At 40.3% G+C, this 12,662-nt stretch overlaps 1 protein-coding gene across 2 annotated transcripts in view; it reads right to left on the minus strand.

Annotated features, from left to right (window-relative positions):
• peli1b (pellino E3 ubiquitin protein ligase 1b) overlaps window positions 1-12,662 on the minus strand; it is a 52,760-nt gene that overhangs the window by 12,538 nt on the left and 27,560 nt on the right. For both annotated transcript variants that reach the window (XM_063491165.1, XM_063491166.1), the window contains exons 2-4: window positions 10,690-11,004; window positions 2,972-3,101; window positions 1,935-2,036 (exon numbers count right to left, since the gene is read on the minus strand). In XM_063491165.1, the coding sequence (XP_063347235.1) occupies window positions 1,935-2,036; window positions 2,972-3,101; window positions 10,690-10,772 (315 nt within the window). In that variant the 5' untranslated portion in view covers window positions 10,773-11,004. The remainder of the gene's footprint in view (window positions 1-1,934; window positions 2,037-2,971; window positions 3,102-10,689; window positions 11,005-12,662) is intronic.

Raw genomic sequence — 12,662 nt, forward strand, 5'->3', positions numbered from 1 at the left:
GACTTTTAAGTAGTGTCGAGTTGCTTCACATGCATTGCAAACTTGTAAAAACCCATAAAACCCCTAAAGATGAGTACTTTTCTTCCCTGATAGCGTCACCAGAGTACCACAAACACCACACAGGAAAGCCTCAGTGTTAGTGCTAGTCAAGACAGAACACAATGACTTTGGAGAAATTCTGTGTTAATAACTTTACTGATGCAGTAATATCTTTTGTCCAAATCTAAGATGAATGATTCATGATTGGTTCATTTTATTACTCAACACAGTGAGATCAGGACACAGTCAGTTCCAAGAGTTAATGTCACCAGATGGAAAGAAGTCATTATGTGACATGGCTGAAAGCACCAGCAGAGCAGTAGACTGTTTTTTCCAAGCTTAAGGAGACTCACCAGTTAAGGTCATCAAGTAAAAAAATAAATAAATAGAAAATTTAACATTTACCATTTCATTAAAACTCCATTTGATGTAAAGATCATTTTATATCCAAGCATGCATCCGTTTTCTGCTGCTTATTCATGTCTGGGACACAGGGAATCCAGTCTAAGCAGAGATGCCCAGACTTCCCTTTACCCCTCTTCTGGTGAGGACACTGAAGGGCTCCCAAGCCAACTGAGAAATGTGTTGTCTGCAGCAGGTCCTGGACTTGCCTCCTTCTAGTAGGACGTCACTTAAACCTCCTCCTTTCAAATGACCAAGCTTGCATTTGGGATCTTATTCTTTCTTTCATAGATCGGCCAATAAATGAACAGTTCTGCCTTTTCTTATGCGCTAAGCTGCGCAGGGATTATACCGCCAACACCTCCGTGAATACACAAAGCACCGGACCCCCATGGATCCTTTTGCGGGTGGTAAACTGACAGGATGGTGGAGTCGAACATCACTTGAGCTGACAACAAGCCCATTCACCTAATCTGGGCAGTACTTCTAAGGTTTTTTGTTTTTGTTTTGTTTTTGTTTTTGTTGCTGTTGTTTTTGCTTTCCTTTTTTTGAATCGCACTTAGTCTGGCCCCTCACCCAGGACCAATTTGCCTTGGGAGACCCTACCAGGGGCAAGTTGCCCCCGACAACATAGCTCCTGGGATCACACGGGCACGCAAACCCCTCCACCACGATAAGGTGGCGATTCATGGAGAGGTGTTACATTAAGGGCCTTTTTTTAAATTAAAAACATTTATACATTTACATTTGTATACACCAGTGGTTCTCAAACTGTGGCTCATCCAGGGGGATGTGGACTATACAGAAGATTTTTGTATAGAAAATAAACAAAACTCTGGTGATGCTTTTGTGCTATTTTTTTATTAACTAAAATTCAGCTTTGATCCTTGTTTATTGGTGACTTGATATAAATAAAGCTCAAAAAGAATCTCTGGTTTATACTTTGAGATATGGCACATTATAAGGATGCTGAACCTGTATTAGTACACAGACAACTATAACTGAAGTACTTTGATATTGTTTTTCAAAGAGGCTTTTTTCTTAGCATTTCCAAGTCCATTTGTGGCCCTTTATTCATGGTGCACACTGGAATAAAGGGTGCGTTATTACGAGAGGTACAAATTTGGAAGCAGTTTGCTGTAATCAGGACTGAGGTTTCAAAGTATCTTAAGTGTCTGTGTGTCACTTCCACTGCTGCAGATCCAACTGCTGACTGTGTTGATAAGCGGGCCAAACCACAACAACTAACTTCCCATTATTTTCAGAAAGACATCATGCACTTCACCTCACACAGTGTGCCTCATGTCTCTCATTCCTGCGTCCCTTCAAGGGCTCTGCTTTAAAGATCGAAAATCCCTGCACTAAACACGCAGATGCTCTGTTACCAGCCTCTATTTAATATGTGTGTGAGTGGAGCAGTGAAGTGGAAAAAATAAGGACTGTGAATTGGTTGTAAAACTCCAGGCACGGTGATAAAAGCTGGGGCTTGTTACCTGGAACATGTCTGTATTGCTGTCGTGGGTGTACTCCACCACCACCGTCTGGGCTCGAGACAGAGTGTAAGAGATGCTGTGCTGGTCTTTGTTGCTTATGGCCTGGAAGGACAGAAGGAAGAGATCAAATCAGCAACGAAGGCAGAATCAAACCCTTCACTTAAAATGCAGAAGACTGAACTGAGCATGTTTTCTATCAAAAACACCTCTGACATCTCCTCAATGATCCTTGCAGAAAATAACAGATGCACACAGGAAGGGTGGAGATGTGTAATCATTAACTGGACCCATGTTCTTTTTGGTCAGGACCACACACAGGACAGAAACGGACAATCTCTCCCAGACTGCAGCTAAAGCCTGGCCTGAGCGCGAGTGCGTGTGTGAGTCAGGGAATAAAAGTGTGTGTTCTCAGAGAAGCCATTATGTGCAGATGTCAAACCAAAAAAGCACTCTCTCACACACATACACAACTACAATTCCCTGATCATTTAACAGATTTTAGTGGATTTCTGGGCAGTCTTTGGGCTGATGATGGAAACACATGAATGTATTCTTCCCTGGATATTGCAAGAAAATGCTCAGTTAGTTACCACTGGACAGCTCACACTTGTTTCTCTTATAAACCTTGACCATGTTCCAGTTAAATCCCATGTAAAAACCATTGTCCAAATATCTTTTAAAACCTTGACAAAACCCTGTACCTGATTTTTTTCCTCGTTCTGCAAACTCAGGGAAGCTCTGCTGAGCTTTTTTTCCTTTTCTCTCTTGACAATTGTGTGTGTGTTTGTGAGATTCATTGTGTGCAGTACTTTAATATCACAGAACAAAAAAGCAGAGTTTCACAAAAGCCTTTGTTGGAGCACTGCAGGCCAAAACCACTGAGCCAGTGTGTTTGTATTTGACGTTTTCATAAAAACAATATCCCACACCTACGCAGAGATGAATTAAAGAATGCAATTTTCCATCATTAAATGTTTGGGGCACATGTTTAATGAATCTAACTTAAGTCTAAAAGGTCGTGTTTTTGTGCGTCTCACCTTGGCTGCTTGTGGAGAGCAGGCGACGTGAACTGTGCTGGGCTTCACCCCGTTTGCCTTCGGCCTCTTGCAAAGTGCAAAGCGGCTTTTACGTCGCCCCCGATCCCCGTTGGGCAGAGAGCCATTGTATCTGCACGTACACACACACAAACATAAACACACTTATGCATGCATAAAACAATAGGGCATTATTGTCTGGGCAGCTGCATAATACGCTGGAAAAAACAGTCATTGTGGAAAATGCTTGAGGCCTTTTAGTGCACTCCCTCCAAGAGCCTAAGACTACAGGCACACAAACAGCAACCTATACTTTTTATACATGCCTTTCTACAACAGTACATCATGTGCCCCAAAACAATAAAGCCCTCCAAACATAACCCTCGAAAGGCTGAGAAAATAAACACACAGAGAGACTCATTTAGACTGATACATGGCTGAGGAAAGGAGAATAAACAGAGGCGTTCCCTCCAACAGAAAGAAGTCTCTGTGGCTCTCAGCAGCACTTTCACTGCGCTGTTGTGTCTCTCTGAGCGTGTGTGTGTGACTTTGTTAACATCCTGAAATAAGAAAACATTCATCACTTCTGTCCACATTTCAGCAGGTCAACAAAGTGCCACTGATTACCAAGACAGAAAGAAAAAAATGATATCTGGTTCATCCCTCTCATAAAACCTTACACTTTCTATTCAGTACAGCAGAAGGTAGGCGCTCACTCGCCCTCACAACAACACAATCAACAAAAGGAAGTCATTAAAGCAAAACAGGTTGAAAGGCAGTTTGAGTTTCCAGGTAAAAGTGGCCACAGAGGATTTCAGGAAGTAGTTAAATTATTTCAAAACAAATTCCAGTAGAGCCGAAGTTATTTGTGGTTGGTTTGTATCCAGCAAAAAAAAACAAAACAACCCCAAAACAAAAAGGACAAAAGGACAAAAAGCTGATAGCATTGTTTCTATTTTTAACAAAAACAAACAAAACAATACAGGTTGAATGTTACACACTGGATACATGTTAAAAGTAATACGTAATTCACTGGCATTTTATTAGGTACACCTGTTCAAGGCAAATATTTAATAATTTATATTTGATATATACGGCAGGAGCTCTGCGCTGTGACATGCTGAAGTTCAAACGGAGAATCAGAACGGGGAAGGCGATCATAACACACACACACACACACACACACACACACACACACACACACTGGCAGAAGATCACACCGGGTGCCACTCTTGTCATCTAAAAACAAGAAACTGAGCTACAATTCACACAGACTCTCTTGGACAACAGAAGATTGGAAAAACGCTACTTAGGCTGATGAGTCTCGACTTCTGTTGTTCCAGCAGCATAACGTGCCCCAAAGCTCAAATCATATCATATTAGTTTCTTGAACATGACAAGTAGTTTAATAAACTCAAACGACCTCCAGAGTCACCAGATCTCAGTTCAGCAGAGCACCTTTGGGATGTAGTGAAACGGGAAACTCGCATCATGAAATAAAGAATGCAGTAACTGTGATGCTGTCATGTGTCAATTTGGACAAAAATCCAAAATCCGATGAAAAAAAAGGATTCAACTCAGTACTAGCGAGGTCTACCTAATAAAGTAAACTACAACTAATTGTATTTAAAAAGGTTTTGGGACACTTTTGGAAAAATGTGGAAAATTTGGATCTTACAGAAAGTCCATCAGAACAGTATGTTGTGCTTTTTGAACTGCTGAAAGATTTTTGGCTAAAATTGTATAAGAGGAGTGGTCTGTTGCACGTTGGGCTTCTCTGACTTAGTTTATTTGTACAACAAGGAAATGCAATCACACATAATTTGAAGTCTGCCACTAATTATTTAAGCAGACAACACATAATAAATAGTCTAAGCAATATTTACATGTATTTATATAAACACACTACATTTTGGTTTTGGTTCTGTTTGCTCATTTATGGAAAATTGTAACAAACTTATTATTGAACAAAAAGAGAGAAATTTCCAAACACATCGGATCCGTGTTTCTCTCAGTACACAGATGTTTTACTCGTTATTGCACACACATGTTTCAGATAAGCCGTCACCAGTGTGAAGTGATATTCCTATGAGCGGTGCCACGGCTTTATAAACATTACTGTATGCATAAACACTGCTCGCTACTTTAACATTGTTATGATATCCAGAAGCCACAGACGTTACGGTATGAACTCTTCTGACTTATACCTTAACTGCACTTTACGTCTCAGAACACATAAGAAACAGTCACACATAACTCAAGGTTCAATTTGTAGTCTTTCAAAGAGGTAATCTTCTTCATACAGGAAAACTATTCATGCAGTATAAGCACAGTTGGAACGTGTCTCCGGCCAATCAGACTCTTGAAACAAACCCACCCCCTTTATGAAGTCCAGGTATTACAGACGACACAGGCGGGTTTGTGAGGACGCCCAGCCTCCAGCTAAATGTTTCTCTGAGTTAGAAGATCTGGGATCAAACAACGCTTGAAGGGTTTATGAGTAACCATGGTGAGAGAACAGAGCCACGGCAACGTTTGGGAAGAGTAACCATGGCAAGACTGTAACCATGGTGAAGTTTAGCCCGTATCCAGAGCAAGGGCAGGGCGGTCTGCTGGAAAGAGCCCAAAGTGTTGCTGGCAGTTCAAAACCAGGTTCCCATGGGTAGCAGTACTGCATGCATGACACGAATATTCTCAAAACAAAAGCAGAAAGGTCAAAGATCGGCGACAAGTTAGTGTGTGTTCATGATTGTGCATGCAGGTTGGAAGACAGGAAGAACCAGAGTCAGGAAAAAGTTAGTCTGAATGTGCAGATTCATACTGTATTCCTCATTTCCCACAGCTAGCAACAAGCTAGTATGTCTGTGTGTGTCTGTCTGTGTGTGTCTGTGTATTCACTCCAAACACTAATAAACTAAATCCCAGTTTGCAGCAACAAGGTAACACTCATACAGTAAACCAATAAAAGCATAAAGGCAGGTAGTGTGAGCAATTACTTCTCATGCATGAGTCACTCTCTGTGTCTCTGTTTATATGTGTAAAACCAAGTAGCAACTATCAGGGCTGAAAAATAAAGTGAGCAAGGCCAAAAACCGCAGTTCCTCTAGTGGACATTTAAAGGCCAGCTCTGATAGCGAGCCAATCCCCAAAGACATGTTAAAAACATACAAGTTTAACTATAAAATGATTACAGCCAATACAGGGCTTAGTTTATAAAGCATAAAGTTTGGATGTATGATCCCATTGACTGACAGGTGGATGCTGACATGGGTAAATGTAGTCTCCAAGGCCTCACCTCTATTATTGGGTCTCCAAATGTGGCATTTGGGAAAACCTGACAAATTATCTGGCTTATTGTTAAATCTACCAGTCCAGTCACCTTTAACACTGCAATAGTACTGACTTAGAGTTGGTAATTACTTAAAAAGATGCTGTGCTTTAAAAAGTAGGCATTAAAAGACAAAATATACATGATTGTAATAGTTCTCTCCGTGAGACCTGTATCTATGTGTTTGCACAGCTGTGAAGTATAGGGAATCACATTTATGATTCATGAGGATTTAAGCCACACGGATAAACTAATAATATTTGTGGACACACAGTTAAGCTCACAGAAATGATGCATGCAGACAGACAGAGGTGCACTGGGGGAGGGGCTCTGATTCATCTACAGCATTACAGCTGTTTAAAAGCCCCACATGCATGTCCAGGGCACCTGTAAACAGACCATCCCCAGAGACACCTCAGCATTCCTCCGCATTAGGCTACTAGCATTACTGGGCATGAAACATATTGGACTCAGTTAGGCGTTTAGGTCGTTGATGGGTTTCTCTGTTACTATTTGTGGATCTATTGTCAGTTACACAGGCGACACAAACAGAAGGACAAACAGACATTCAGATGGGTGGAGTTTACAACAGCTAAGCTGTTTACTTCGTAGAACCATGAAAACCTTCCAGCTGCCTTCCAAGTAATTTATTGCATTGCCTTTTGTCTCCCAACCCCCCAGCTAGCAAAAGTGCAATCATCCTGATTTGGCACGAGGTTTTATGATAGAAGAGGTGAAACAGAGAGCCCTGGTTTCTTGAGCTGTTCACCCATCATGCCAGCTTTTGTTCTCCTAGTGATTTATTTAATTTCTGCTGAAGCTGAGAACAGGAGGATGCTGGCAGTGATTCAAGCTAAATCAAATGATCAGCTCAATACAGTCACATTTTTACATTTTCTGAGGATTTCTTTAACAGCTGCTTTCCGATAATTTATTGCGAGACATTTGTTGTTGGTGTCACAGTACAATTTGGCTGCAACTAGAGCAGCTGAACACAGTTTTGCTATGGGCCAGTTGGGATCCCATGAATGGCTGGAAATATGTTGTGCATGAACACAGTTTGATAAATAAAAAACTAAAAATATCGTGGATATCATTTAGCAATGATTTAGTCCACATAAAGGCCTCAAAGTTACACCATTTAGTCAGTGCGGGTAACTAAATACACAAAAACCAACAAATCAAACTAAGTCTGCAGCTGGCTACGATTTGGGCCTTTGCCAGTTTTAATTGACAAAGGTCTCATGTGTCTTTGAGTTTTGACACATGAGACTAGAGCAATGCTACTTTATAGCTCAGTCACACTAGAATAAAAATAGGATAGCAACCTCCTTGGAGAAAAGTTGCCCAGTGATTGCACTGAATATTTTTGCTTTAAGATACCAGAGGCTGAGCGTGCAACACCCTTTACTTTTGGATGGTAACTTTCAGTCGACAAAGGATGCCTGGTATGAAGCAATCTACTTCCAAACAACTGTGGTCCAACTCAGACAGACTGCAAGCACACTGAGACACATAGGTGAAGGTTTGCAAATAATCATGGCTTCATTTATAAATTCAGATTGATTGCCAACACGTTGCAATCAACTTTGGGTCAGTGTGAGGTTAGGAGCGCAACTTAACCACAACAGATTGGTGATTTTTGTTATAATACAGCAATCAATTGTGATAAATGAACAAACAGATTGCATTATTTGACTCTATGCGATTGCAGACAGCAGACTGAGCCCGTTTACCTCTTACAATCTCAACACTTTGAAGGTGGCAACTAACTGCAGGTGGTTGCAAAGTGGTCCTTGTCCTCCAAGCAACCATTTCAAAGGCAACAGTAAAGCTCATAAGGCTTTATCTTGTAGACAAGAAAACTCGCAGCGTGCCGGTGATGTCTTTACTTGACTGTGATAGGTCAAAACGCCTGCTGTGGTGCTAATGTGAGGGTTAGATGCTCAACTCCCACAGTGACCACTCACAAAACACATGCAGTTTCAATGAACCCTGTAAAGGTTTAAAGAGCAGCCTCAGATGCTGCACAGTATGTATTTGCTCATGTCATGGAGCAGTCAGTGCCTGTGTTGACCTTTAAAAAAGGGAGGCCTGACCTAGAATCAAAAAACTAGGAGCGGAAAAAGCAGAGCAAAACGGAAAACTGGGGTTCTCCCTTGTAAAGGCATTGAACTGAGTTTACTGCTCACTGCGGTTTTCCACTAGGGAAAATTTCCACGGTCATCTCCCTGACAATGCTGCTCTAGCACAACCCAGAACAACAAACTGTGAGTCAGCTGTGGATCCAACTATGTGTGTGTGTGTGTAGGACATGAAAAATGTGCGCTCTATGCTCATAAATGTGTGTGCGTGCATGTGCATGTTTGTGCGTCTGTGAACGTGCATGTAAGGAGTCTTTCCGACATCTGCATTCCTCTGTGGAGTGGGCTGGGACAGGGACCAGAGTGGAATGCCCCTTTGGGGAATAAACAGGAGATACATACAGATAGAGGAAGTCCTCCACTGTCGGTTGTTACTGGAGAAAGTGTGTGTGCAGTTAGAGTTATGCGTCTTCTATGCTGAAGATGCAGGGTGGAGTGAAGGGTTTTTCCTACAGCTGACTATGTGGACTTGACTCAAAACAAATCTCAGCATCCACTGATCTAGTAACGCATCAAGCAATGTGGTTACTGTCATGTTCAATAAGTCCAAAGCACCAGTTCTGTGTGTTCTCAGTGCATGACCCTGTGCAACTGGATAAAAATATCCCTACTGTTTATGCTGCTTTGTGGAAACACATTCCTTTTGTTTCTTTTTGGCATCTTTTCAAAAGAATCATTCTAAGCGTGTCAGAAAATATCCACAGATAAACTGACCAATCAAAGTACCTTTAAAATTTCACTGTATTTCTCTTGCAACCCCTATTATGTTTCTATAATTCTCTTCAGCAGAAATCAGCTAAACAGTAAAAACATAATTAAGCTACAACGTGTTGCCGGTTCTTTGGTGCTTTTTAAAAGTTCTTTAGTTTTTGGGGGGTTTTTTTTTGCTGGTTTTATATCTATAAGATGGTTTAGGTGACATGAAGCTAATGAGGATGCATTAGCTAACTTATTAGCTCAGAAAGGGATCAACTTAGAGAGCCAACATTTATAGAAAAGTCTGAATCAGTGGTGAACGATACATTACATTTCTGTAACCAACCACTGTCAGTCCAGCATCTAGAATGCCAGATAATAACTGTGTAGCAAAACACAGTCAAAAAAAGAGCTTCATGGATTCCCCCAATCCATAACAGTGACTATATTCATCATGCATGAGCATGAAGGGTATTAAGGTATTATCTGTCTGTGTTTTGAGGGTGAGTCTTGGTTTATGAAGCCAGATTAACAGTCCTAGAACTTACAGGCAGCAACCAACACATTTAATTATTAACCAACCATGAATCAGATTCTTTAAACACATCAACAAATTAAATAGAAATATTATAAATAATTTTCATGAATTTGACAACCTCTAAAAAAGTGACAGACATGAGAAAAAAGTGCACAAAAATTTTCCTTTGAAATTGAGGAAGACTTAAAAAATAAACATGATATTTTGAGTATTGAGGTGCCAGGGAATTTAACAAATAATTAGGCAGATTTGAATTTGAGCTTACTTTTTATTACGATTATTATTCTACCATCATGAAAACATTTCTGTTTTTTCACCACGCTGCAGTATTATTTGGCCTGTATGTGCTATTGGCTAAGAAATAAAACAATATAAAGCTTTTATGAGGTGTTGTAAACGCATAAATGCAAAAAAATATGGGTCATTTTAACCCACCGCTTTGTGCTTGCTAGGCAGCATGATGGTGTTATGATACATCATGTGTACTTCAGCTTTTGTGGATATAACTGAGATGTTGCTGTCATGGAATTAAAGCTACAGCATACTCTCATAATGTGCTGCAGGTGCATAATTGCAAAAATTAGGTCATTTGATCCCATTACTATGTGGTTGCCAGGCAAACTGATGGTGTCCTAATAAATCATGAACTTTTGTGGGTATAAGTTATTATGTTGCTGTAGTGAAATAGAAATGATACAATGCTTTTACAAGGTATAGCTGCATAAATGCTAAAAAAAAAAGAAAAAAAGGTCACATTAGGCTGCTGTTAGGTGGTTGCTAGACAATGTGACAATATCATATCTGATATAGATAAGAACCTTTCTGGGCCTAAGATGTACCTGTGTGTCAAGTTTGGTTGCTCAACTCCTGATCCTGTGGGAGGAGTCGGCGGCCCAGACTCAAACACTTACTAATATAGTAAGAAGATTAACAGACAAAAAAAACTGCATAAAAATAATACAAATTCAAAAATGTGTGTTCTGGATGTGAGGCTGAGTATCTGTCATCTGCTTACCCTAGCACAATGAGCTCTCCATACTTCACTGGCACTTTGGTGGAGGCGGTGGTGGAGATGTTTTCCTGCTCCGGGGAGTACATTGGGCACGGTTGATTGAGGTCTGGAGGAATTGGAGGCAAGGAACGATGGGTGAGATGCAACGGGGTCACGGGAGGAAGAAAGGGGCAACGAGGGGAAGGGAGGGGGTTGGTGCTGATCGGATGGAGCACTGGGGAGAATAAGGAGAAGAAGGAAGGGGAAGGGTCAGCTGAGCCTCAGCTCCACCCTGTCATGCTTCATAGGTCCGTCTCTTGTAGCTCCACTTGTTCTACACTAAAAAGTGACAAAGACACAAAGATTAGTGTGTTTACTCACAGACAGTCCTGGTATCAGATCATTTAGATACACACTTTTCTTTTTTCTGCAGTTTACTTCACTATTTTCACCTCAGGCTGAGAAGTAAAATGACCTTAAAGACTTTACAAAGTTGGGCATCCTTTCATCTTCACTTATAGAATAAACCACGAGTTTAAGATTTTAGCAAGTCCTCAATCATGGAGCTGTCCTTTATAGGGGCTCCACATGTGTAAGTCCTTTAATGCCACTTTAAATGAAGATTAATGAAATGACATTAAGACCAAATCTTTGTGTACAGAGATCAAAATTATAGGCAGCTGTAGTCACAAAACTTTGTAAATAAGACTTATAAATTAACCCCATAAAAGATGGTAATTAAAACAACAGAAGAAGCAGAAATGAAATAAACTGATAATTATAAATGAGACCAGAACCGATGACAGATGGAGATAGATGGAAATGATTTGGTAAGTTTTTCCTGAATCTTCACCAGTGTTGGTGTCGACCAAAAGAATATCCAGGCAGTCTGTTCCAGATTACACGAGGGGTCGAGCTGGTTCACAGTTTACAAGCATGTCTGAGAGATATTAAGGTCCCAGATGTTGCAGGGCCTTACTAACAGCCATTAAAATTTTAAAATCAATTCTAAATTTAACGCAAAGCCAAAGTAATAACCTCAGAACAGGTGTCATATGGTTATATTTCCTTTCTTTTTTTTTAAACTGCGGAATGTCTGAAGTCAATTAAGATGCTCTTTTGATATTCTTTCGAATATCACGGCCATATTGTGACCATAATCAGGCTGTGTGGTCTGATTATGGTCACAATAGACAACCTTAAACTTCCGCAGATTAAATAAATAAAGGCAAATGTCTACACCTTCACATGTCTGGATGGGAAATCTTTCTGCTGACTGATCTGGGTGTCTGCGTAAAGTGCTTTGAGTCATTTTATGAAGTCAGCATTTATACACAACTTTCTAAATACACAGGAAATCAAAGAAAGGAGAAGAGAAAGAGAGTGTGTGTGAGAAAAGAAGGCATGAGAAAAATGGAGAGGATGGACTTCCTGTTACTTTAAATTTAACTCACGACCTTTCTTGTGTAAGTCCCCCTCTCTTCCAATTACAAGGTAAAAAAAAAAAAAAAAAAAAAAAAAACAGCATGCACATCTTTCCTAATAAGAATATCATCACTTCAATTCCAGGCAACCCTCCACATATGAAGCAGAATATTCCCAGAGTGCCTATTTGCTTAGAGAGTGCATGAATAAAGTATAGGAAGTAAAGTGTTTTGATGACGAGTGGGGGTAGGTTTGTTGTTTCTCAGTACTCTTAGTGAGGCTAATATAGTCCCAAAAGACTTAGCGTTAGGTTCACGCAGAGGCCTTCCAAATAAATATTTAAGGCACAATGCCCTATTTAGTTTGAACTATAGGCAACAGTTATATGAGCGCTTGTGGAGCATCAGAGTACACCATTTAAAATCAAATCGAGCCTGAATCCAAGGACGTGGCTTGTAGATGATAATTAAACAACTCACAAAAACTTCCTTTAATAGACTAGACTTGTTTTAGGACTGAAGTTAGAAGAGATTCATCTTTGCTTAAGACTAAAACACCAGAGGCATCAGTAC

Source organism: Pelmatolapia mariae, linkage group LG13 (genome assembly GCF_036321145.2).
Source record: "Pelmatolapia mariae isolate MD_Pm_ZW linkage group LG13, Pm_UMD_F_2, whole genome shotgun sequence".
Classification (NCBI taxonomy): Eukaryota; Metazoa; Chordata; class Actinopteri; order Cichliformes; family Cichlidae; genus Pelmatolapia; species Pelmatolapia mariae.